General features: G+C 45.6%; 2 protein-coding genes across 24 annotated transcripts in view; one reads left to right on the forward strand and one right to left on the reverse strand.

Moving 5' to 3' along the window:
• LOC308656269 (uncharacterized protein) overlaps positions 1-4,616 on the reverse strand; it is a 191,277-nt gene extending 186,661 nt beyond the window's left edge. For 18 of the 22 annotated variants that reach the window (XR_014023666.1, XR_014023667.1, XR_014023668.1 and 15 more), the window contains exons 1-2: positions 4,464-4,616; positions 870-1,104 (exon numbers count right to left, since the gene is read on the reverse strand). The gene's annotated coding sequence lies outside the window, so the exon portion shown is untranslated. Of the gene's footprint in view, positions 1-869; positions 1,105-1,330; positions 1,407-3,098; positions 3,200-4,463 lie in introns of all 22 variants that reach the window. The other 4 variants (XR_014023672.1, XR_014023673.1, XR_014023674.1 and 1 more) reach the window with 4 other exon arrangements.
• The window catches only part of AGBL4 (AGBL carboxypeptidase 4), a gene marked incomplete at both ends in the record, with an annotated part of 1,419,693 nt that overhangs the window by 1,387,252 nt on the left and 5,630 nt on the right, over positions 1-26,811 (forward strand). Inside the window, 2 exons of one of the 2 annotated variants that reach the window (XM_081307151.1) lie at positions 16,141-16,237; positions 21,714-21,834. In XM_081307151.1, coding sequence (XP_081163277.1) covers positions 16,141-16,237; positions 21,714-21,834 — 218 coding nt within the window. Of the gene's footprint in view, positions 1-16,140; positions 16,238-21,713; positions 21,835-26,811 lie in introns of those variants that run through there. The other variant, XM_081307152.1, reaches the window with a different exon arrangement.

Consider the following 26,811-nt stretch of genomic DNA (forward strand, 5'->3'; position numbering starts at 1 on the left):
TAGCTAGATGGAGGGACTCACATAGTGCCATCAGGAGTTGGTCTCAAGCTCTCCAAGCTTACCACCTCACCTGTGTTCTGAGTGTTGGCCTCATCCTGCTAAAAGCTCTCCCCCATGAATATAATATGACTGCCAGCAGCTCCTGGTAGTTATCTTATCCTTTCAGAATTAAGGGCTGTGTTTTTCAGTTTTCTCTTACTATAACAAATAACTGAAGTGGTCAACTTATAAAGAAAAAAGGTTTATTTTGGCTCATGATTTTAGAGGTTCCAGTCCATGGTCAGGTGGACCTATTGCTCTGAGGCCTCTGGCGGGGGTGCTGGGTTGCAATGGCAGGGAATGTGTTGTGAAGCAAATTTTCTCACTTCATGGCTAGGAAGCAAAAAGAGAGAAGGAGGAAGGGGCCACGGTATGTCCCCAATGACCTAAGGACCTCTCACCAGGCCCCACCTCTTAAAGGTTCCACCACCATCCAATAGTGCCACCCCAGGGACCAAGTCTTTAACACTTGGACCCTTGTAGGATATTCAAGATATAAATTATAGCAAGGGTAGAACCCTGCTTCACAAGGCCCAGGATTAAGTTTCACTGGGGCTATAAGCTATACTTGACTAATTGCTGTGGCTCCCAGAGTCTAGGTAGAATCAGCCCCTTCTGAGCCACAAGAGCTGAGATTGGGGGGTTCAATATGAGGAAAAGGGGGTGTCATGAGAAGGGAACATTATAAGCAGGTAAATAAAATAAAACAGATATCCACTATTGGAACCTTCTGCTCACGTCCGTTTTATGATTCTCTAATCACTGGCATACCGTCAAATCCAGAAAAGGCGGGGTAGTTTAAGGAAAAAAAAAAAACCTGGATAAATGACCTGTTTTTGAACATGAGCTTCTTGTTAAATCCATTCTGGATGCTTCCACACCCATCATGTCATTCAGTCTCCAAAGTGCTCTTGTCAGTAACTAGGCAATACCCAAGGAAATAGAGGATCAGGGCGAATCACTTGCCTGACCGCTTGTCCTTGACTTGTTCTTTCCACAGGCGTTATCTGCTGGTGTATCAGACTGGGGAAGAGGCAGGCTTGCCCTCAAGGAGTGCAAGGCAGTCTGATGGGGAAGAGAGACAAAGAGCAGTGGAGACAGTGGAGATTATGGGTGCAGGGGGTACATCCCAGGTCTGGTGGCCCCCACGCCATGCTCCCCTTTGTCGCTTCCCGGCACAGACCCAGGGCTCCCTGCTCTGCATGGGGGGGGGGGGGGCATTGCTCTGAGGGTCTATGGTTCAAGAGGAGCTCTTGGGCTGGGGATGTGGCTCAAGTGGTAGCGCACTCACCTAGCATGCGTGAGGCACTGGGTTCAATTCTCAGCACCACATAAAAATAAAATAAAGATATTGTGTCCACCTAAAACTAAAAATAAATAAATAAATATTTTAAAAAAAGAGGAGCTCTGTCCCTGGGGCCCAGTATTACTTCCTTAACTGTACCCTGTACCTATAACTAAATGCCAAAGGAATCTGACCTCTTTACCCCAGGATTCACCTGCATGGGCTAGAGGCCATCATTTTCTCCACAAAACCTTTTTACTCCTGCGATCAAGAAAGAATCACACCTCTAGCCTCCTTAGAAATGGCTATCAGATGATGGTATTCAGGGCTTCCTTCTATTCATTAGACAGTCCCTTTTCTAGGTCCCTTGGTCTGATGGACTTTCCCTCCTTTCATAAGGATGGAGAGAGAAAGAGCAAGTCCACATTACCTTTTAGAGTTTGTGATATTTACCTTAATACTCATCCTGGTTCCCTACAGAATTTTTTTTTCTCACAATCCTATTTTCAGTTTACTATTACTACCATTTCTCCCTTCACTGAAGTCCTGCAGTAATTCTGTCCCAGGAAGAGGAAGGGGCCAAATTTCTCTCCAAATGCCTACCATTGGCAGTACTCATTTTTTTCACAGGCACATGTTTAATTGAACACCTAGTATGCCAGACACTCTGCTAGGTACTGGGAAATACTGTGAACAGAGCAGGCATGTTTGCAACCACCAAACTTGGTAGTCTCATAGGAGAGGCAAATATTTATCAAAAAGCACGCATTATAATGCAAAATTATGATGTGAGAGTCTATGAAGGGATGCTAAGATATGCTGGGAGGGCCATGACTTGGTCAGAAGGTCAGGAAAGGCTTCCTTGTGGAATTGACAGTTAGGCTGAGGTCTAAAGAACTAGTAGGAGGCACCTAGAGACAATGGTGCAGAGGGTCTGGGACACCGTTCCAGGGAGGGGAATCATGAAGTGATACAAAACTGGTATAAGAAATCCCTGTTGCCCAAGGGACAAATAAGAGCATGGGCTATAATCTGGCCAGTGGTCTTATTGTTACTAAAATAGAGCAGGAAGGAGTGAGGCATGGAACAGGCATGTTTATATCCTGACATGAAGTAAATTCTAATTAGTATTTGTCAGAGAGGCGGAGACAGTCTGGTAGTCAGACAGACCTTAGGTACAAGAAAATTACAATAACTAGACTACAACCATCTCTTCTTTACCTGGCCATGTCCTACTTTTCCTCCAAATCCTCCAGTTTTCAACCTTATACTTGGTTTGTCAGTTTGCTACTCCCCTGTAAAGTGAGCTTTATGAGGCTAGAAGAGCTTGTCCCATGCAGTTGTGTTCCAGCAACTAGAAAAGTGCCTGGTATATAGTAGACTCTCAATTATTTGTTGACTAAATTGTTTAATGAAGACTCATCTCAAAAGAAAAAAGAAAAACCCACACAACTAGCTTTTTCAGTTCAGCTCAGATGTTGCCTTCTCTAAGCCTCTGAGGTCCTTCCAATATCAGATGTCACCTTCTGAGCTCCTGCTTCCTTTACTTACTTCCCTCTGCCATAGGAGTCATTGCCTTGAATTGCGATTTTTCTTATTTTTCTTTTTTTACATGTCCTCTCTATGGGCTGCTCCAGGACAGGGGCAGGTCTCTTATCTCCAAATCCACACCAATGGCAGTGGTAGCTCACACAGCAGATACTCAATAAGTATCAGGTCAATGAATACTTTCATTTTTTAAAGAGTTAATAAGGAATTATAGAGTAATACTGACTTTTAAAAAGAAACAGGCCTTGCAGCTGGACAGATCTAGTTTAAGTCCTCATCCTTTACTTGCAAGCTGAGTGATGTTGGATAAGATCTCAGTCTTATAATCTGTAACATGGGGATAATAAAATCTACCTTGTTTGTGAGTAGCAAATGAAACTAGCACAGTGTCTGGAAGATATTAAGTGTTCATAAACATTAATTCCATCCCTAATTTTCAGTTTTGTGTCTTGAACTTGAACAGTTAAAAAGAAGGTAGAGTAGGGAAGAAAACTATAAAATGTTAGGGCAGAAAGACCCTAAAGATTGTATTTAAGCCCCAAATAATACCTTTCCTAGGGATGGGATTATTTGCTTGACATGGAAAAAGGACATCCCAAAATGAGGATTAAATGCATGGAGGTGGCCAATAATGAGATATTATTGTGGAGTTCACTGTAATAATGATCACCCCTTGGTCAAAGTGGGAAGGAAGCTCAATTCCTCCTTATTGTCCATAAGGACAATTTGAAGCCCTGGAGTCAGAGACCTGCCCAAAGTCACAGAGCAGCTGGTGAAAGCTGAGGCTCAAATACGGGTCTCTTGGCTCCTGTGATACTGCTTACTGCTTATTCCACCAGCGCACGAAAGGGCTGCAGATTTAGGCCTGATTAGGAGTGAAGACACAGGAATGGGGAGTGGGCTTCATTTAAAGATCCAGGATCTTATATCCTGCCCCTGCTCCAAATACTTTAGTGGTCCTTTTAAGTTGTTGTTCCAGGGCTCGATGCTTCCCAAAGACTGACCCCCAATTCTCAGCCACAGAATGGCCAGGCCCCAGCTGGGTTTCACAGTTACCCACTAGCAATCACCTTTGTTGAGCTATTCTTTGACTCCTACAGTAAACTGGGTCCCTGGACTCTTCAAGGTTTTCTAGTTAAGGTAATGCACATGCACTTAGGACAAGCTCTACTTCTGTTCATGCCATTCCAAGTCTAGCCTGATCTCACTTTTCAGCACTGCCAGATTCTCACTAATCCCAGAAAAGTCAGAATATAAGAAAGGTATGGGTTGAGAAATGACAAGAGGGGCAATTTCCTGGGAAGTGGTGATAAACGCAATCATCTCCACCCACAGACCTAGCGCAGAGATTCTTAACATTTTGAAAGCTGTTGAAACCTGCAGAACATTATGAATATTCACCCTAGCAAGTTCACATGCACATATACAGTTTTGCCTATAACATCAGAGGGTTCAGGAAGCCCCCAGGGGTCCCAGGCAGGAACTCCTGACCTAGAGGCTCACAGAACATCGGAGCTCAAGGGTTTAAGCCCATCAGCAAGGCAATCCCTCCTCTACCTGTACAGATTGGAAAACTGATCCAGAGACTCACCTCGCACAGGCCATGCATCCACCCAGAAACAGAGCTGAGCCCGACACCAGGACCATCAGTGTTCCTGTTCATATTATGCCCCTCCTCCCTCTTCCTTCCCTGATGCTCCGAGATAGTGCTGTGCAAATATTTACTTTGGTCTTTGGTCTTGTTTTTACTGAGTATCAGTTGACGCTTCTAAAAATATATACACAAGTAGGGGCTGAGCATCTCTCAGAGAAACAGAACCCTCTCTCAGGCCAAGCGGCATTAAAGTCCTAACAATTGCTGAGCTGCGGCCCAGCTGGGCAGCCAGGACTGATTTCAAGAGCCAATTTCCAGAGCCGTGGTCAACTGTCCGAGGGGAAATTGCTGGTGCTTGGAGTGGAAGAGGAGGGGGAACTGGAGGGAGAAGATCATGTCTCTCTAAAGTGAGAAGCAGGTCTGAGTTAGACAGATGGAAACACCTGTAATAAAGTAGGGAAGTGGGAACACCTCAAGGACTGAGGTGTGAAGGGGGATGGAGGGAAGTCGCTCTTCCCTGCCAAAGTAGTGTGAGGGGGCTGAGATAGCCACCCTCCGGGGTTAATGCAGCCTGTGACAATCAAGTCCCTCTCCCTTCCCATCCACTGTCCCTTTTACAGATTCGGAAGCCAAGGCCCCTCTCAGTCAAGTCCCTGCCCACCTCTCTTGCTTCCCCTGTGACACCTCCACTCTACATAATCCCTGTCCAACCACCCCCATGAATTTTTTGATTGTCACATGGGATGGGTGCTGCTAATGAGTGAGAGAGTCCAAGGATGCCACTAAATACCCTACAATGCATAGGACAGCGCCACAGTGCAGAATCATCCAGCCCAAAATATCAGTAGTACGGGGACTGTAAGCAGCTCAAGGCAGGACATCTCTGTTTTGTTCACCCCCACAGAGCCACCATGTGTGATGTTAGGCATGTATTGCAAGGCCCAGCACGACGGTGTTGATAAATATCTGTTGAATAAATCAATGAAAAACAAATAATGAATGAATAACACCAGCCAGCCTGTCTGAAATCCAAAACTCCCCCAAGGTCATTCCACCCAGAATCAGGCATGTTAGACCTGAGCTCAGATCTGCATCTGTGCTGACTTCTCTCCCAACTTCTCCAGCCAAGTGGTAAGTGCCACCTTCATGCCCAAGACTGGTTCCCATCATTTCCTTGGTCAGAAAAGAATTCCCCTTGCTCCAGGGAAATTTGTCTTCTGGGTGGAGCAGCGAGAGTGAGGATTAGGCCTAGCGATCATCTGGTTCAACCTCCAGGCAATTTACAGAAGAATAAAATGAGACACACGGCTTGGAAGAGATCTCAGGCTCCTTTCCTGAACATCCAGAAAGCAGAGATTTAAAAAAAAAAAAAAAAAAAAAAAAAACGATTTCTTCATCTCTTCTCCCCCGTCTCTCTGCCCTTTTCTTTCTCCCTCCCTCTTGTTGCTGCTTTGTTTTGTTTTCCTGTTTCTCTGTGAATAGGCCAACCATGTGCTGAATCTCTCTGGAGACACATTGAACTTGACGTACCCTTGTGCTTGAAGAGTTCACACTTTGTTGGAGATGACAGTTTCATAAATGATAATGATAATATAAGGAGCAAGTGCGTGTCAAAATTGTGCTGGGAACTTTGAATGTATAACTTCTAGTTGACATAATAATCCTGTGAGCATTCTCCATTTTAGAGATGAGAAAACTGAGACCTAGAGAAGCTGCCCTAGGCCACACAGCAAAACGTGTAGGAGACAGAATGAAAGCTCTGCTTCTAAACCCCACATTGTAAGTAGATGCACAGCAGGATAGAGTGTCTGGAGATAAGGCTTAGATCATTTCATGGAAGTCATGAAGGCCAGATTTGAACGTTTAGATCTTACCCTGTAGGTGACAGGGAATCAGTGTAGGGTTGAAGGTCAAGAAGTGACAAGATTACCAATTGTGAGAATGTCATTCTCAGCAATAATGGAAGAAACTGAAGGCCAGAAGAGCAATTAGAAGGCTGAAGCAATAGTTCAGATAAGAGATAAGGGCAGAACTCCACTCCTGACACCTTGAGCATCTTCATTCTTAGCTCTTAGCTAAGCAGATGGACTCACAGGAGCATGGAGTAGGGTGAATAATGACATCCAAAGATATCCAGACCTAATCCCTGAAACCTATCAATGTTACCGCCCCCCACACTCTTTTATTTGGTACTGGGGATTGAACCCAGGGGCGCTTAACCACTGAGCCACATCCCCAACCCTTTTTCATATTTTATTTAGAGACAGGGTCTTGCTGAGTCACTTAGGGCCTCACTAAGTTACTGAGGTTGGCTTTGAACTCGTGATTCTTCCTCAGCTTGTCAAGCTGCTGGGATTACAGGCCCAGCAAATGTATGTTTTAAATGAAAACATCTTTGCAGATGTTATTGTTGAGGATCCTGGGTTATTGAGGGAGAGCACTACAGGCAATCACATGCACCCTGATGCCAGGGAGGCAGATGGACATGTGATAGACTCAAGAGAGGGAGGAAGTACGGACCATGGAGGCAGAGACCAGAGTGCTGTGGTCACAGCCAAGGAATGAAGCCCCCAGAAGTCACGGATTTCTCCCCTGAAACCTCTAGAGGGACCGCAGCTCTGTCGCCACCTTGATTTTGACCCAGAGAAACTGATTTTCAACTTCTAGTCTCCAGAACTGGGAGAAAATTATGTTCTGTTGTTTTAAGCCATCAAATGATGGTTGACTGTTTACAGTAACAATAGAATCTAACACAGACCCTCACGGTGATCCCAGACTCAAATTCGTTCTTGGATGATTGACATCCCTCTCCCCCATTCGCAGGTAGGTGGTCCCACTCTGGAGTAGGCCTTGAAGAAAGCCCCTGTCCTGTGGAGCTCCTTCTACATGTCCAGAGGACGCCTCCCCTCATGTCACTGCTCGAGCCTCCCCCTTGCCCTCTCGGCCACCTGGGCCTCTCCTGGCTCTCTCTCTCTTTCATCTTTCCTCTTTACCACCCGCTTCTTATACTAGTGTTTCTCTGCCTTTACCCCCGTGGGTCCCTCTGAGTGCTGTTTCGTCTTCTGTCTTCCTACCCCTTTCCTTCTCTCTCCCTCCCTCTCTCCTCTTTATCCCTATTGTCTCTCACTCTCTCAGATGACTTTTCTCCCTCTCTATCATTTGCTACCTATTTTCCTACCCCTCTCTGTCCCTCGCTCTGTTTCTCTGCAGTCTTCAGGTCTGAGTCTCTCTTGGCTCCTCTGGTTATCTTTCTCTCTTTATCTTCCTGCTTTATCCGGATGGATTTCTCTTTGTAGCTTCCTGTCTGTGTGCATCTCTTTTTCTTTTGGTCTCTGCCTCTACTTGTCTATCTGGAGTGCTCCCTCCTGCTGTCCCCCGACCCCCCTACACACACAGGGTCCTCCAAATCTCAGCTTCAGGAGTGCCTGGGGACTTGCCTGGAATCACAGAGGACTCTGTGATTACATCTGCAGCCTCCACACCGTGCTTAAGAAAAGAATTCTTCTGTTTAGTTACGCACCTGTCCAACGCCGTGGGAGGACTGGTGAGGGAGGCAGTGACAAAGATTTTTCCTTGTTGCATTGTTCTTCTGGCTTTACCTAGAGGCTCCTAGACAGGTGCCTCTTAATACTCCAGCAATGCTGTCAGCTTTACCAAAGAGAAATCACTTTTCCTTAGCCAACCCCTCTGCAGAATTAATCTTTCCCCTTTAATGATGATCATCTGTGGCTGGCAGGGGTAGGAATGTGAGCAGAGAAACAATTCTAGGTGGAGGTTTCCAAATAAGAAGCAGATCAGAGTTAAGTTTTCTTATTTGGAGGCAGGACAATGGCTAGGAAAGACAATGGTGAAGACTGGGGTCGTCTTGTTTCTCTTGGTTTTATCCTGCTCTCAGGACAATCCTGGTGCCCAGAATAAATCCTGGTGCACTGGAGCTGAGAGTCTTCCTCGTGCCAAGCGTGTGTCTCACCAGACGAATGACTCTTGTCTGCAGAATGGAACACAGAGATGCCCAAGACCCAAGTCCAGGGGAAGGAGGAAGTAAGATGCACACTGATGAGTGGAGTGGTCCTCTGTGCCCTGCAGGGCAGGACAGAGCAGCAGGGAGGGCCACGAGAAGACTGCAGAGAGGAGGATCCATGAAGGAAGGAGCAGAACAGGGAAGGGAGGCCACAGACCAAGAGGGAGAAGGTGAGGGGACTCGTCCCCTCAGAAGACTGTCCCTGTGCCAAGAAGGAGGTGTTCCTGACCCCCACCAGAGGGGGACTCCTCCCCAGATCAAGCTTTAGGCTCAGTTGGGGATTGGGCCAGACTTCATAAGAGCCTGAATCTGAAATGACCAGTCAAGGCTGGTGTTTTAGATGAGGAGGCTCAACTCACCCTGGTGCTGGTCACCTCAGTGGCCTCCTCCCAAGTCCACTCAAACCTGCCTTTCAGTGAGGCCTCTCATGACCACCCCGCTTCATGTTGCAGTCTGCTCCCTGTCCCCAGCGCTGCCCATGCCCTGCTCTCTTTCTTTACTTCATCGTTGTTTTAATCACTGTGACCCAAAGACCCGACAACTTAGAGGCACAAAACCATTGTCTTGGTTTGGTTTTTAATCAGAGTATATCTTGAGCTTTCCAAAGAACTTGAACACACTAGATGATCAATAAATATGTATCGAGTGATGGAATGATAGATACGACCCATGGATTTTTTTTTTCCTTTTTGCCTACAGTCTGTAAACTGAGGACCATGGGGGCATGGGCAGGCCTCCCTGAGGAGGGGTCACATAACCTAAGAGTGGACAGTGAAACTTGACAATCAAAGCCTTCACTAGACTGTTCAGTCTAGTAGCGAGCGCCCACCTTTAACTGTGCACTTCAGCTACCTGGGCCCTCAGTCCTTCTCTGTCCTATTTCAGGTCACGGGACAGGCCACACTTGGCCTCTGCCGACACTTGTCTCTCTCTTTCTCTACTCTTTTTGTTTTCATCCTTCAAGTCTGTTGTACGCCCACATCCACAAAACCTTTCACAATTTATCCATTTGGAATTTAATCTCCCTCTCCACGTCTGTAGAATTCTGTGTCTGGATTTACGATGGCACTCGACAGAGCAGACAGCAGGTTTTTAGAAGACACTGAGGTTCATGTGTTTCCTCTGTCACTTTCAAGCCATGAGACTGTAGGTTAATTATGTAAACTCTCTGATTTTCAATTTTCTCATCTGTGAAATATGTGCAGTATCGTGCTTTGACCTTGAAGAGCTGTCCTGAGGATTGGTGACAGTAACTATGCAGCACTGAGTGAACTTTTCAAAAAATAGTAGTTGCTTTGGTGAAGGTGACAGTACCCCAGCCTGCTTGGTAACTGGGACACGTCAGTCTCTTCCTTTGGACTATAAAGTGTATCTGCTTAATTCTTTTTTATCTAGCCCCAATCTCTTTCACCTTTTATAGCAATGTACACAACAGCTATGTGAATGAATGCATGAGTGAATGAATGCATGAAGATGGACAGTGCATACCCAAATCCTTGTCACTTGTTGAAGAGCTCAGTGAAAGGGGATGCTGGGATGATTGACACCCTTTATTTCAAAACAATCTGGACAGAAGTCACCAGATCAGTCTGAGTTTCCAACTATCCCAGCCGAACCCTCCAGCTTTATTGCTTGAGGCTCCTGATGCCGCTGGCCCCGCGTGGCTGGCCATTCTCTGCCATCTGTGAGAAGCAGACCAATGACCTCCATAAGACTCTGAGGATAGTGATTTTCAATTTACAGACTATCCTGAGATTTTTGCGGACAATGAAGAGTTGGGAATTTTAACCCCATTTTTTTTCTCTCTTAATACTGCAATATATTTAAGAGTCCCTGCCAAGAGAATTATTGCCTCTCCTTGCCTGGATCTTAAATCTTTGTTCAAAGACAGCTTGTTTTAATTGAAAATGTTCAATCAGTCTTTGCCCTCCTTCCCACCGATGTCCCATTCCTTGACTCAAATGGGGCCATTGTAGTAAATAACCTAGAGCGAGGCTTTAGAATTTGAAGAACAGGTAAGAGGTGAGAGCAGGGACAGGAAAGAGGGCTGCCCCAGACGATGGTCACATTTAAGGCACTTAATGTGGCACTTGTGTCTTTTAAGCATAGCTTGTCAAAATCATCAGCACCTTACAGTGGAACTTTTTATCGGAACAGCCCAACTCCCTTCCCTTTGGGAAGTTCAAGAGGATTGATTGACAAGGATTCCATCTGTGGTTGTTTCCAGACTGACTCTCAGTGGGGAACGATCAGGTGTCTCTCCCAGGTTCATTCATTCATTCAGCCTCGTGTTGGGTACAGCCACATGCTCATCCTGACAACCTCATGAGCTGGGCATTATTATTCACATTTTATAGACAAGGAAACTGAGGCTCAGGGAGATGGATTATTATACAAGCTCCTACAGTGTTCCAGCTCTGTAGTTCTGTGTTAGAAATCCTGCCCTAAACTTATGGCAAAACAACAACAGCAGCAGCAGCTATTCTTTCATGTTCTCAGTGGGTCAGAAATTTGTGAAGGGTTCATGGGGTGGTCTCAGCATGGAGCCTGATGCAGTTATAGCCAGACAATGGTTGAGCAGGGGCAGCAGAGTGCTAGAGGAGCCAGGGGCTGACTGGGGACCTCTCCTCTCTCTCTTCATGTCATCTCAGGGCCTCCAGGCATTCAGACTCCTTGCAAGGAGGCACAGGACTCCAGCTTGAGAATTCCAGCAAGCAGGGTACAAGTCACCTTGCCTTTTCCAAACTTGTCTCAGAAGTCCTACAATGTCACTTCTCCCAGTTCTGCCATTCATTTGATTGCAAATCCAAGGGGAAGGGATTTAGACCATGGCTCTTAGTGGAGGGGGTATCAAGGTCATACAAGATAATCACATGTGAGAAAGAAAATGTTTTTGCAGATGCCTTTGGAAAATGCAATCTGCCGTGCACAGCATGTGGCAGAGCCAGGATTTGGATTAGACACGTCTGCTCCCAAAACTTCTGTGACTTTTTAGCTCAGTCCACAGGGACCTCTGCTTTCCTCTGTGCCCTGTAGCTCTTACTGTCAGCACACACATCCATAATTTGGCCTCCTCCAGCCAACCAGAGACTGGCTGAGCTAAAGCAGCCAGCTTGCGTCTGCAGGCCCTGGATGCGAGACTATCTCCCGGGTCTGCTGGTCAGAGAGGCCACACCCAGAGCCAGCTTGTAGACTTTTATTTTTTTTTTTATTGGTTGTTCACAACATTACAAAGCTCTTGACATATCATATTTCATACATTAGAATCAAGTGGGTTATGAACTCCCATTTTTACCCCAAATACAGATTGCAGAATCACATCGGTTACACATCACATTTTTGCATACTGCCATATTAGTGACTGTTGTATTCTGCTACCTTTCCTATCCTCTACTATCCCCCCTCCCCTCCCCTCCCATCTTCTCTCTCTACCGCATCTACTGTAATTCATTTCCCTCCATTCATTTCCCATTCCCCTCATAACCTCTTATATGTAATTTTGTATAACAATGAGGGTCTCCCTCCATTTCCATGCAATTTCCCTTTTCTCTCTCTTTCCCTCCCATCTCATGTCTCTGTTTAAAGTTAATCTTTTCTTCCTGCTCTTCCTCCCTGTTCTGTTCTTAGTTGCTCTCATTATATCAAAGAAGACATTTGGTATTTGTTTTTTAGGGATTGGCTAGCTTCACTAAGCATAATCTGCTCTAGTGCCATCCATTTCCCTGTAAATTCCGTGATTTTGTCATTTTTTAGTGCTGCGTAATACTCCATGGTGTATAAATGCCACATTTTTTTTATCCATTCATCTATTGAAGGGCATCTGGGTTGATTCCACAGTCTAGCAATTGTGAATTGTGCTGCTATGAACATCGATGTGGCAGTATCCCTGTAGTGTGCTCTTTTAAGGTCTTCAGGAAATAGTCCGAGAAGGGCAATAGCTGGGTCAAATGGTGGTTCCATTCCCAGCTTTCCCAGGAATCTCCATACTGCTTTCCAAATTGGCCACACCCGTTTGCAGTCCCACCAGCAGTGTACAAGAGTACCCTTTTCCCCACATCCTCGCCAGCACTCATTGTTGTTTGACTTCATCATGGCTGCCAATCTTACTGGGGTGAGGTGGTATCTTAGGGTGGTTTTGATTTGCATTTCCTTGACTGCTAGAGATGGTGAGCATTTTTTCATGTACTTGTTGATTGATTGTATGTCCTCCTCTGTAAAGTGTTTGTTCATGTCCTTGGCCCATTTGTTGATTGGGTTATTTGTTTTCTTATTGTCTAATTTTTTGAGTTCTTTGTATACTCTGGATATTAGGGCTCTATCTGAAGTGTGAGGAGTAAAAATTTGTTCCCATGATGTAGGCTCCCTATTTACCTCTCTTATTGTTTCTCTTGCTGAGAAAAAACTTTTCAGTTTAAGAAAGTCCCATTTGTTGATTCTTGTTATTAACTCTTGTGCTATGGGTGTCCTATTAAGGAATTTGGAGCCCGACCCCACAATATGTAGATCGGAGCCAACTTTTTCTTCTATCAGACGGAGAGTCTCTGGTTTGATATCAAGCTCCTTGATCCATTTTGAGTTAACTTTTGTGCATGGCGAGAGAAAGGGATTCAGTTTCATTTTGTTGCATATGGATTTCCAGTTTTCCCAACACCATTTGTTGAAGATGCTATCCTTCCTCCATTGCATGCTTTTAGCCCCTTTATCAAATATAAGAAAGTTGTCCAGCTTGTAGACTTTTAAAAGAAGGGGACAGAGAAGGTCAGCCATATCCAGAGGAAGAAAGCAGGTGGCAGCCTCAGAGCACAGCAAGCCTGCGGTGCCTCTCACTGTCACAAACAACTTGTCTGGTGTTTTTCCTTCTCCCACCGGGGGCTGACCTGGGATGACTCAGGCTGTGACAGAAAAGGTGCCTTCCTGTCAGGAAAGAGCCCAGGGCAATGGACAACTGGCAGCTCTGGAGTCAAACGTGCCTGGATTTGGGTCCCAACTCTACCCCTTCCAGTTCTGTGGCTTTGGACAAGTTTCTTAGCAAAGGAAGATAAAATTAACATTGTCACCAGATTGTTTTGCAGATTAAAATGCTTGTGTAAGCTGAGCACCCAGCACAGTGCCAGGCATATAGCAGGTGCTTTATAAATGCTCATCTTCATATCTCAGGCTATGTCCAACTGCAGCTGGGGACTTCTTGAAGAAGGCGGTGAGAACTCACTTGGCTACATCTCAAATGCAAGTACATCTCATGACCCTAGAGGGAGTGTGGCCCAGGAGCCCAGCCAGGCCCCCACAGCACCAAAGGCAGGCCTGCATAATTGCCCTGACATCTGCATCTTTTCTTCTCACAGCATTTGTCCTCTCCATGGAGATCTACAAGAACCTTCCCACCTAAAGTTCCTGGCACAGTGCAGGCTTCCCAAAATGCTGTGTGGAGGCCTGGGTAGGCAGTAGTGGAAACTGTTTCGACCCTATGCACATTTTCTCTTCACTTGGAAAGGCCCTCTTCAGCTGTCCTGCCTTAATAATCCAGTGGAGAACAGTCCTTTTCCAGGGACCTCCTAGGACCAATCTCAGGTCCTGTTCCTCTGTGCATCACCATGCATGCCCCACCGCGTGCTCCCAAGTCAGGGGTGTGAGTCTCGTCATTGCAGTAGACTCAGGTTCTCAACCATGCATCAGGCAAGGGACCCCAACATGAACCTGAAATGGTGCAGATCCTGGAGGTGATCCTGGGAGGCAGTTTGAGAAGATGCCCAGGTTCAAACCCCAGCTCTAGAACTTATAAGATGCCTTTGGGGCCATCCCCCACCCTCTCTGAACAGTGAGAATAAGAATAGATCTGCCTCATGGGGCTGTTGTGAGGCTTAAGTGAATCAGTATACATAAGGCACTTGAAAGATTGCCGAGCACAGATTAAACATTATATGAATATTAGCCATTATTTATACATTCAATAAATATGTATTTCACACCTGTTGCCAGGCAAGTATGTGGGTGATCAGATAGGACAGATATGGCCTCTGCCACAGAGCTAGCAGGCCATGGGGGGCTACCGAAAAGAGACAGTGAAAATACAATGTGATAAGTGGTCAGGTTGGTGAAGAACTGGGAGATAGGCTGTGGGGACACAGACGGTACCTCTATCCTAGCAGGGGCACCAAGGAAGACTTATCCAGGGAAATGACAACTGAAGTGATGTGTGGGGGCTGAGGCCGAGCTGGCCCTGTAGGTCATGCAACTGGGGCAGTGGTCCTGAAGATGCAGGGTACAGCAAAAGAAGTTCAGTACTGCAGCACCAAGGTGGGCAGGAGGTGGGAGGCAGGAGGGGCCAGCACAAAGCTCAAAAAATGACCAGGGACCCCACCATGGACAGCCTGATAAATCATGTCAGAAATTTGGGCCTTAAGGGCACCTGAGAGCTACTAAAGGATTTTACCCAGCTGAGTAGCACTGTGGGATGTCATTTTAGAACGCCCACTGGCTACACAGTATAAAATATCCTGGAGGGGGCATCCTGTAGCAGGAGGCCCACAAGGACAGACAACAGCAATTCAGGGAAAAGATGATATCAGACTATTCTGGGGGATGGAGAGAAGTAGACAAATTCAAAAGAGAGGAGGCCTCGTGGGGAAGGATGGGGAAGGCATGGCTGTGTGGGGCTGTGGGCCAAGGGACAGGAACGGCTAAGGTTCAGTGGTAAACGCCTAATTCCCTCACTAGGAGATAAGTGACAGATGCTTTTGATGCAATCTGTTCTGAACCATGACAGTGTGGGGAAAGGGTGCCACTGGGTCCTGGGAGGGGAGAGAAGAGTATCCTAGAAGGCTCTACCAGGGAGCGATCACCTAACTGGAGAGTTGATGAGCACACACTAGGCAAAAAAGAGAAGCACTTCAAGATGAGGAAATAGCATGTAAGAGAACCCAGAGATGCAAGAGAGGATGCGCAGGGCAGATACTCTGCTGTTGAAGAGATGATTGTTGTACCGATTCCTACTAGTGTGTTAATGGTCAATATGGAATTGGCCCTTTCCCCTTCCCTGGGGAGTTTATGCTTTAATAAGTTGGTCATAAATCCTTATCCTTGCATTTCAAGGTGGAATGGGGATATCATTTAGAGTCAAAGGGTTTTACCATTGTACTTGAGATTACTGAAGCAGATGACTGACTAATCTCTGAAGGTCAGGTAAACTCTGATCTAAATGCAATAAAGGTTCTCTTGCCCTTGGGCCTCGCTCATCTGACTTCATCCTGAGACACTTGAAATCAGACCAGGGAAGCCCAGTGATTTCAAAAGGGCTGCTGTTCATCTCAAAGCTCTGTGCACAGACTTTGAGGTAAGGGTATCCAGACCCTGTCCTAGAGCCTCCCCTTCCCATTTCTGTGTTCTTACGCAAATTACTTAAATTTTGTGCATTTTGTGCACTTTAATGTCCTTATCTATAAAGTGAGAATAACAATAGTGATTACCATTTAATAATAGATCATTTAATAGTGATCGCCATTTGTCGAGGATCTGAAAAGACAGAACAAACTCAAACCTTAGAAAAGTGAGTGGTATTACTTGCCTTAGTTGCTGTTGTCATTTTTTGTCACAAGTCCCCTTTTCACTCAGTCTCAGTTTCTCCTTGAAGTCACTCCTTAACACACATGCCTGCAGATATGAAGCTGGGGAGGAACGTGGCAAGAACGTTTCTGGATTATTACCGGCTGAACCCTCTGGTGGAGAAGATGGCAGTTCCCGTGCCCAGGCTGCGGTAAGTGGCACAGCAGAGCAGTCAGGCTGGAGTCTTGGTGCTGGCTTCCTTTACCCTCTTCTTCTTTTCCCACCTGTACCACAGGAGAGCTAGCCCCAGCCTTGCCACAGAGCCCATGAATCCAAAGAGCATATTCCTGAACACAAATATCACTAAGTCTCTCCTCCTTCAGATTCTGGGTTGTAGCTTCAGATTTCCAACCAGCCGCAGGTGATCCAGGACGAGGCCCTTGGCTCACCTGGTTGGTCCCAATGATCCTCAGTGAAGCGAGTCCTACAGTTCTGAGCCCCAGGTCCCCAGACAGTTGGCATGACAATGCACTCTATTGACACCCTGTTTCAGACAGGGAGGAGGTGGTCGCATTTCTGGGACTAACACGGTAATCCACAAGGCTGGGTGGTGCTGGGCATCTGAGGTCAGTCCCTGCTCTAAGTTGGTCTGGGTGCCTCATCTGTAAAGTGGGTACAGTGGCACACACTTCAGACTCATGTGACATCTACAATAAAGCACCCAGCACAGTGCCAGGTGTTCATATATCCCGACACTACACCATAGTCCCATTCACATAGACTTGGAGGTTTGGGGCTAACAAGGACACACCCTCAGAAATCCTTCCTCGGGTCCTCTGGGGGGGCTAACTTGCAGGTTCAGTGAGGAAAGACGGCTGGGAAATCTCCATGTTGTCTTAGGGAAAGGCTCCGGGTGTTCCCATGCCTACTGGTGGAGAGCCCAGTGAGCAGTGAATCCAATGGCATCTAGAATGGGCCGACCCTGCCCTACCTCTGGGCCTCATTTCCTACTTACTTAGTGGCCCAATCTCCTGGAAGGACATGGTGATATTCAACTCCCCACTCCTGCCAGGTCACCTCCTGCGAGGTCACTCCTTTCCAGTGACCTCGCCCATATATTTTAGTGCCTCAGACATTAGCACTGATGTACCTTCCTCCCTACTCTGTCATTAATTAAAAAAAATTACTGTTATTTTTTATATGAAGTACTTTATGGAAAGCATCTTATTTATTCCTTTTAGGCATTCTGTTTCCAATCTTACAAATGAGGAAATGGAGGCTCAGAAAGGTGAAGAGAATTGCCCAAGGTCAAAGATTTTTTTTTTTTTTTTTTTTTAGCAGAGCCAGGGTTTGGTCCTAGGTTTCTATGGTTCCAGAACCATCTAAATTTTATCTCATGTGGAGGTTCATCAGTGCAGGTTCAAATCTCTCAGGTTTATAGGAGCTATGGGATCTTAGACAAGTTCCTTGGCCTCTTGAAGCTTTTTTTCTCTCTATCTACTAAATGAAGAAACTTTCAAGATGGTTTTGAAGATGAGATGCAAGCATAGTAGAATGCCCAGCAGCTAATAGATGCTCAAAAACTATTTTCATCTCCTCTCATTTCTATGTTGCAGTCCCAGCTCATGGTGACCTAGGACAAGTCCCTTGACCTATTTGGTTGGTCTTGATGATATCTCAGGACCCACCTTCTCTGAAACCCAGGTCCACATAGAGCCTGAAGGACGTATGCTCAGATGAGGCCCCACCTCAGGTTACTCACACACTTTGCAGTCCTGTGCCCCCGTCCTGGGGTATTAAAAACTCCTGCAGGAATATCACCTCTGTTTCTTCTCTGTGCCCCTACAGTGCCTACCCTGCCCTGAGCATACATGAATATATTCACTCATTCACCTAGGAAAGATAGCCCTTCATGCCAGGCTCCTGGCAGGGCGGGAGCTAGACAGAGTTGAATATGATTGCAGCCTGACCCTGTCTTTGAGGGGCTCACCTCCAGAGAAAAGTGCTCAGTTCATTCTTAGAAGTCATTCTTGATTAGTTAAAGATCTTAAAAGTTTTAAAGCTTTATAAAACGCAAAAAGAATACTCGGAATCTCATTTACAAGTTAATTTGGGGATTATCTCTTTCAGGTCCTCTGTCAGCCTACCTAAATCAAAATCACCTTGATCCTGAACCACATTTTCTGGCATGTTGCATGGTCTTCCATCAGGGACCTGGAGCTGACACTCAGGGAGACTTTAGCAAGCACCTCACTCTTCATGATACCCATGAGGACCTTGAGGCCCAGGGAGCAGAGGCTATTCAGGGTCCTGGGGTCAGAGTCAGGCCTGGAGCCCAGAACTTCCCTGAAGTCTAATGTGCATGGATGGGTGGGGAAGGAGCTCTTGGAGATGCTGTTCTTTAGGGAGCTTGAAGCTGGGTCAAAAGGGTGCAGGCGAGTTCTCAGGGCTCACATTTCAATTGCTCAGGGCACCAGCACCTCCTTTCTGTGAGCTGTGGAGCTCTGTTTAGAAAAAAGCTGGAGAGCTCTTTCCTCACTAGTCCACAGCCTCGAAGACTCGAGGTAAATACAGCCACCCTTAAATTAAGAAAGGACAATTAACTCCCTTTCCTAACCCCACACCTCCTTCTCTAACAAACTATGAACACCACTTAGCTCTAAATTGGTTGGTAACCCTTTAAGAATGAATTCTCAGAAATATAAGGCTCTGAGCTCTAATTTGGGATTTGAATACTTCTTCCTTTTTTTGTATTATTTTCCACCCAAGCATCAAATAGCTTAAGTAAAAGAGCAGTTCTGGCTTTAAAGGAAAATTACATGTTTTGACTCAAAATTAATCTTTGTTTTCTCCCATCTCTATGGATAATTACAAGATGTCACTTTCCACCCACACGCTGGTGGAAGCCGGTTGGCATCCTTGGTGCTGGGCTGCCCTTCAGAACAGGGCCCTGGGGAGGGACAGCAGGCTCAGGGACACAGCGTTGATGACCAGAGCTGAGACCTCCCCATGCATTTTGATCACAACAACAATCCTAGAGCTAAAGCCCCAAATGCCCCATCAAGGAGGATAATTTTGGAAAAATGGACAGACCAATTGTGCTTCTGTGGGTAGACAGAGCCTAAGTGTTGAGGGTGGGCTGGTCTCTGAGGATAAAGTGGGCTCAGCCCAGTGCCTGACTGGGAGAGCGGCTGCAAGCTGAGGTCATGGTGTGTACATATGTGTGTGAAGAGGAATCCAGCTACTCAGTGCACTGGAGTCTGTCATGTGCCAGGCCCTGTGCTGAGTGCTGGAGGCTTATAGTTAGCCCCACCTATCAGGAGGAAAAAGGCATGCAGATGTGCAAATGTAACACTACTGAGAAGACTACAGTAAGCACTTAACTATGTGTTTGATTATGCCCTCTCAGAAACCTTCCATGGCTCCCCATTACCTTCAGACTAACATTTCAACTTCCCTTCATGCTTTTCAAGACCTTGGCCTATATTTGAAATTTCATTTATTGCCTGCTTTCATGCCCCTACCCCTGTGAGCATGTGCTTTCTACCATTTCATGCCCTGCTTTTCATCCTGGATAAGTTAGCTGTTCATTCTTTTCCCTCTTCCTGGAATGTTCTCCCTTTTATCTTGTGGATGGTGAACTCCTACTTAGCTTTCAAAACTTAGTCCAAATGTCACACTGCCTGCTTCCCTGTCCTCTTCTTCACCTGAGGCAGAGCTGCTTCCTCTGTGAGCTCCTGGCTACATTCTGTACATGCCTCTAGCAGGGTGCATCCTTGTGGGACCATCCTGGCATCCTGCTTGTCCGCCTTCTCCACTAGTCAGGCCTCTCCTGGAGAAGCAGTGTTGTTCACTTCTGTGACCTCAGTGCATAGTGCAGTGCTAGCATAGATTGACTCCTGAATATAACTGGACAGAAGATAATAGAACCAAAGAAAAATCCAGAAATCATCTCCTCAATCTCTTTTACTATAGAAGAGAAAAGTGAGGTCCAAACACATAATACTCTCCCACTGTAATCTGGCAAGTCTTTGGCACCTGATAGGCACATCCCAAGAGAGCTTCAGAGAGGAAGTGAAGTTTGAACTTGGTTTTGAAGGACATGAAGAATTTAGATGGACGGAATGGAAGGGAAGAGAGAGCATTCCACATTGGGAGCCAGGGTGTGAGAGGTCAAGAAGCAGGACCCAAAGAGATGTCTGGAGGTACCTCAGTTACCCTAGACAGCCTCACTGCAAGAGCGAGGTCTTCAGTGAGCCTAAGTTTCAGGCAGCCTGGCTTCCCAGTAGGGAGCTATGTTAGGGCATGTTGCCAGCTACTCCAACTTGACCCAATATGTGAGCCATCAGCTTTGAAGGAAAATGGGGATTCCAGGGACAGATTATGACCGTGATGGCCCATAAGAAAACTTCTTCAGTCCTAATTCAAACTTAGCCCAAGACACTCCCCATATATGGAATTTACCAATTTCTGTTTATTATTTCTTGCATTTACTTTGCACAGTTATCTCCTCTACTAAACAGTAAGCAACTTGAACAGCATCAATGTCAAGTCCCCTCCTGAGTCTGTCAGACCATACCCAGCACCACATGTTTGTAAATTACTGTAGAAAAGGGGAGACTCTTCTCATATTATCTCACTTAACCTCCCAATACTACTGAAAGGTTGGAATATTTTATTCTCGTTTTACAAATGAAGCTCAGAGAAGAATTTCAGGATCGCACCTCTCGAACAAAGCCAACCTGGGAATTCGGATCACTTCTTCTGGGCTCAAAAACCCACTTTTCCCCCAGGAAGTAAATCTTAGTCCAACTACTAAATGAATATCACATCTGTTTATCAGTCAAAAACATAATACACAAGGCACCACATCAGAAAAGATGCAAAAATGAATCAAGCTTGGCCCCTGCTCACTAGGAACTCATTGTGAGCAAAGCAGACCGTGAAAGTATGGAACAGTAGAGTCAAGCACGTGGCCCTGGGTGCTGGACATTGAGTGCTGGGAAACAGGGATGAGCAGACACCTCTCTGTTCTTCAAGATCCCCCAAGCATATCAGGAAGGTAGACATTATAAAATTCGACAATTAGGCAATGCTGACAAATGAAAAAGGGATTCTGAAGCCCTTGATGTCTTGTAAGGAATGAGGTCCCCGCCCCACCTAAGCCATAATTCTTTTTCTTACAAGGGTCTGGGGGTTTTCCACATACTAGGGACCCCAAGACAGTCACCTTAACTCTACTGACATCCTCCTAAAATTTCAAAGTATATCTTTTCTATGTGCCCATCCCCATCGCATCATGGAATGGGCTGGATGAGTTAGAATCAGAGTAGAAAAGTAGAAGAATCAAAGCTGTAGATCAGCTGAGTTTTCTCCAGAACCAGCACAACACAGTGCAAACATCCGTCTGTCCATCCATCCACCCATCCATCCATCTATTCATTCACCCATCCGTCCATCTACCCATTTGTCCATCTGTCCATCCATCCATCTCACAGGCATAAGTTGGTCTACTGCCTGCTCTGAACCAGGCTCTGAGATGGATGCTGCTGTCACAGAGTAGGGGTTGACAAGGGCACTGCTCCTGAGAGGTCACGGTCCAATGGGGAGATAGACATGCACAGTGACGATTGCATTTCAGTGTGTATATGTGCTGTCTTCTCTTTCTGTTATCTCCCCCTTTGCAGGAAAGAAAAGCCCCCTCCCTACAAGCACCCATTCGTTCGGGGCTCGGCCAGCAACTACCCCAACGGCAAAGGGGACAAGAAGAGCTCAGTGAACCACAAAGACCCTTCAAACCCCTTTTAAAGACTGGAGGCCCCCGAGGTTTTGTGGGGGCAGGAGCGTGAATTTCCTGCTGGGGCACTCTTCTCTGGTTTTCAAGACAAGGATTTATGGGATAAAGCATAGGCTAGAGAAAGAGAAGGGAAAAAAGAGAAATTTCATCATTGATTTTTCCCTTCTGCCAGTGGGAAATCGTTTGTGAGCCTTCAGCTCAAGGCTGAACAAAATAGGAAACTGGGACCAGACAAACACAGATGCTATTTTCCACAACACAGAGATCCTCACAGGATGAGGAAAACCTATACATCCCTCTTAAGAGGTTTGACACATCTCAGGTCAGTTCTTTGGAAGCCCCTTTACCTTTTAAAGTCATGTAGTTACTATAGATGGCTTGCTTTTAAAATAGGTCACAGGAGTTTACAGCTTTAGAAAAGTAGTGCCCGTATTTTCTGATCCAAGACAATAGCAACAACACAGGCAAGCCAAAGGCAGAGGTACTGTTGGGAACAATGGGACAGAATTTTTGAAATCAAGGTGATCTTAGCTTTATGGTCACTGTCTCTCTAAGCCACATGCTTTCTGATTCCCCCAAACCCCAGCATGCAACTTCACACAAAACTGTTCCAAGAGAGCTATTTCTCACTCTTGTGTAGTTTGATTGAAACTTAAGCTGTGAAGACAAAAATTTTATATATATATATAAAATCATTCATTCCAAAAGACCTATTATCGTTAAGGTCTCCAAGTCCTAGAGACAGGGATCAAGCCCAGCCCCCAAGAGGTGGGCATTGATAATCTGCACAAGGAAAAGGCAATTGCCAGATAAGGGAGACACCAAAAACAAAAGAATGCACCCCCAGGCAGGTATGAATGATAAAATAAAACAACAGCGGCAGCAATTCCCAAAGTGGAGCAAGCTAAATATTATGCATTTTTCTAAAGAGTAAAGTGCCTTTGTATGATGAATGGGTCGGGGGAGTCTGCTCCCTTCCTGTCTGTGGGAAGCAGCAGGCTGAGTCACCATGACAGTCTGCTAATTAAAATGACCTCCTGGAAATGAGGATTAGGAGATAGGGAGAGGAAGGGAGCTCCAGGGAGATAGGGCCTTTAGCACAAAGCTTCAGTTAAGCATTCTCTCCCTTTGTGTTGGAGATTTTTGGAGTTTGTTGCAAAAAAAAAAAAAAAAAAAAAAAAACCGGAAGAGCAAAGCCTGTTCTCCTTTTGCATGTTGGTTTTCAGAAATGATAACAAAGAACCATATGTTAGTTGGCTATAAATGTCGTGTTGTATATACAGCTTCTCCCCTGGGTTTTTTTTTCCCCCTATGGCTCAGAGGAACATGAATAAAGTGGGGTTTGTGCAGCTTCTGATCCTCTGAGTGTTCTCGGCACCTTTCCCTTTAGGTAAAAACCCCCTCAAAAACCAGTCAACCCACCCACTAGAGTGACCCTCACTTTGCAGTCAGGGACTCTGTCATTAAGATAAGAAGAACAGTCAGATTTGAATGTCCAGCAGTTCCTGTGTCAGAGTCCTGGGGCTTATAATTGACTATCTCTAGGAAATGATAGCATCCGTTTAGATAGCACAAACAGAAGCCAGCTGCATAAAATGAGAGAGATGATAGTATAGATCTATTTTTCCCTATCCAGGCCTCATCCATATGTCATGACCACATATGGTCCCCCTATTTTAAAAACTGCATTGATAATTAGACCATGGGCCACAGATAGCACAGATGCTAGTGGCATAAGAGCAAAAACTTGGGGACAGGCACCTCTAAGTCCTAATTCTGAACCCAGACCCTGGTTTTATCTCTTCATATCTGTGTGATCTTAGGCAAGTTATTTAACAGCTATGGATCTCAGTTTCCTCACCTGTGAGATAGTCACAGTAATGTCTACCTCCTATAGTAGAAGAAGATTTAATGAACTTAGGTATTGGGAATATTAGTCAAAAAAAGTATGTGCTCACTGAATGACACACAGGATTCCTTGAAATGTGACCAGAATGGGTGTCTGAAAGTCATTTCCCACTAGAAATAGACAAGGAGATGGGAATTATTTATCCTTGAGATTAAAAAATAATAATAAGAAGAAGAAAGAATAGGAGTGGGAAAGTAAGACCACCATCTCTACAAAGTTAGAGGGACACCATGGGACAAAAGAAGAAAATTTGTTCTGGTGCCAAGAGGCAATAATAACCAAATCCAGGGAGTGAGTCTCAATAAGACAAATTTCTATTCAGGATGTTTCAGGAAAGCTTTCTAGCAATTAGAGTTGCCAACCACTGGATGGGCTCCCTTGGAAGACCCGTGGGCTCCCCATCACCAGAGGTATGTAACCAGAGTCATGTAACCAGAGTCTGAATAGCCATCTGTGATGGAGAAAATGGTGAGGGTTGTGTTCCTTCTCTAGGGGATACTGGATTGGGAGCTGGGCTGCTCTGTAGCTCACTCCTACTCTATGACTCTGGAGAGAAATGACATGAGGCAGGAGGTTACATTTTTAGATGTCAGAGGATGGTGTGTCCAGTATAAAAAGTATCTTTTAAAGTATCTTTAGATACAGCAACATTAAGTGTCTCTGGATTACAGCATATGGACTCTACTAATGCACAGCAATAAGGCAGATTTTGTGTTGTTTGCAATAGTATCTGTCTGCCTCTCCACGTTAGCAGAGCAGAAAGGAAAGAGTACTCAAGAAACTAGAGGTTGTTGGTGGCCCTTTCAGTGGCCTTGACCTTCTACTTCCTCCTTAACTTTCTTGGACAAGGCTATTACCTGTGACATCAAGCTAGAGAGAAAAGATTTTCAGCCCTGAGGTGGAAGACGGCACTGAGCTGTCTGGTGAGCAGCAGGAGACCGCTGGTCCTCCAAGCCCCAGCAGGGGGCGCTGCAGCTTACCTTCTAGTCTACCCAATTATGCAAAAAGAAGAGTGGGAAGGGGACAGGAGGAAGATGCCAGGTCTCTGCATGGTTCTCACACAATTCTTCATACCCAGACAGTGCTGGTTTTGCTCTGTATTAGTTCAGAGGATCAGAGACAGGACTAAAGTTCTATTTACCTTGATGGACAAGCTGGAGGCCACTATGTATCTGTGCTGCCGAAGTCCATCACAGAAGAGGCAGGGCCACCCAGTGCTGCTGCTGATGCTTATTGTTCAGCAGAAGGAGGGGGGCTTTAGCGAGGAGCTTTCCCTATTTCCTTTTGAATGGGGACAGCAGGAGAGGGCACATGATGAGCTTGTACCCTTCACTGTAATTCAGCTGATACAGCTGAGGTCTGCCATAGAGAATCCCAACTTACTTTCCTAAATAGAAACAGTGGAACCAACTGTGGCAGGGTAGGGTGTAAAGCAGCAATCCATACACCTACAAAATATTTATTGAACATATAGTATATTCCAGGTACTGTGCTAGAGGTCCTTGTATCCACTGTCTTATTTCATATTCCCAACAGGCTGAAGAGGTGAGTATCACTTTCTACATTTCCCAGGCAAAAACGCTGAGAATCCTAAAGGTAAAATCCGTTGTTTGCATTCCTATGCCCAGTGAGAACCCAATGGAAACACTACCTTTCCACTACCCCACACTAGGCCTTCTCCATTGACTCCAAGTCTAGTCAGGTCAAAAGAGTAAAAAAAAAAAAAAAAAAAGAGCAAATAACAATAAAACAGTGGCACCAGTTAGAGGTAATACTGGATAGGAAGAGGGGAAGGGACCATGTGAGTGTCCAGGCTCAGGAAACCATGGAAGGATTTCAGAATCTGTTGGAACCTGCTGCTTTTTTCCATCTCTCATTTCCACACAGCTGGGTTCCTTCTGGGCACACCTCAGCCCTCCAGATGTAGGGTTTGGTCAAGAGGCCCATTTGTCATGTGTCACTCAGAGCTTCTAGATCTTCCAAGACCCCTGGAAGTTCCGCAAGATAAAGTCATTGCAGGGCCCATTCTGGCCTGCCCTGGGTGACTGACCCCAGACAGGTAATCTAGCTCAGACTCATCATCACTCCCTCCTTCTGGATTATATGACCTGAGCCTGCTGTGCCCTCAATTGTTCAGAATTCTTCTTAATCCCTGTTTCTTGAGCACTTTTTTAGGGCATTAAGGTTAGAAGCCCTTTCCCCTATGGCTCAGCTCAGCCAATGATGCACCAGGGGTCAGACAGGATCCTCATCTGCAAGATGGGAATGATCAATGTAATTTCCTACAGTTATGGAGAAGATTAAATCTGATAACATCAATAAAATACCTGGAACAGAGTAGCACTTTTACCCCCAAAACCATCCCTACCCCTGCCCTATGTCTCACTTGCATGGTTAATCTCTTTTCTTAGAAGTATGAACACTTGAATCTAATGTATGAAACATGATATGTCAAGAGCTTTGTAATGTTTTGAACAACCAATAAAAAAAAAAAAAGAAGTATGAACACATCTTCAGTAGAGAACAGGAGTGAAAAAAAGGTGTCTATAAAACTGTTGGTTGCCCTAGGGATCAGTGTCAGGCCAGGGATCTTGGTTTTGTTCATACTTGTGGCCTCAGTACTTAGCTCAGGTCCTGTAGCAGAGTTCAAGATCACTGAGTGTAGAATGAGCAAATGATGGGGACAGGGTTGCCCAGAGGTCCTCTACCCTTGAGGGAGACAAAAGAGGCATTGTAAGTTGGGACTTGGAAAAGACAGGAAGACAGTATTGGATCCAGTATTCACCCAGCCGGAAGTGAAGCAGAATTGACAAGACTAGAAAGACAAAGGGGGATATGTCCCCACAAGATATTACATTTTATTGAAACAGCAGCAAACAAATCTGACCAGTATATACAACAGGGTCTTTCAGTGCTGTTTTCCAGGGGCTTGCAACATCTCAGCCACAGTCTTTATAGAGTACTCATACCAAAGTGCTCCACCAGCTAAAACTCAGGACCTCCCCAAAGCATCCTCACCACTATCAGCAATTCCCATTCTCCCCGAACTCAAGGTGTGAGAGCTCAGGGTTGATTTCCT

This window comes from Spermophilus citellus (genome assembly GCF_964194105.1).
Source record: "Spermophilus citellus genome assembly, chromosome: 9".
Classification (NCBI taxonomy): domain Eukaryota; kingdom Metazoa; phylum Chordata; class Mammalia; order Rodentia; family Sciuridae; genus Spermophilus; species Spermophilus citellus.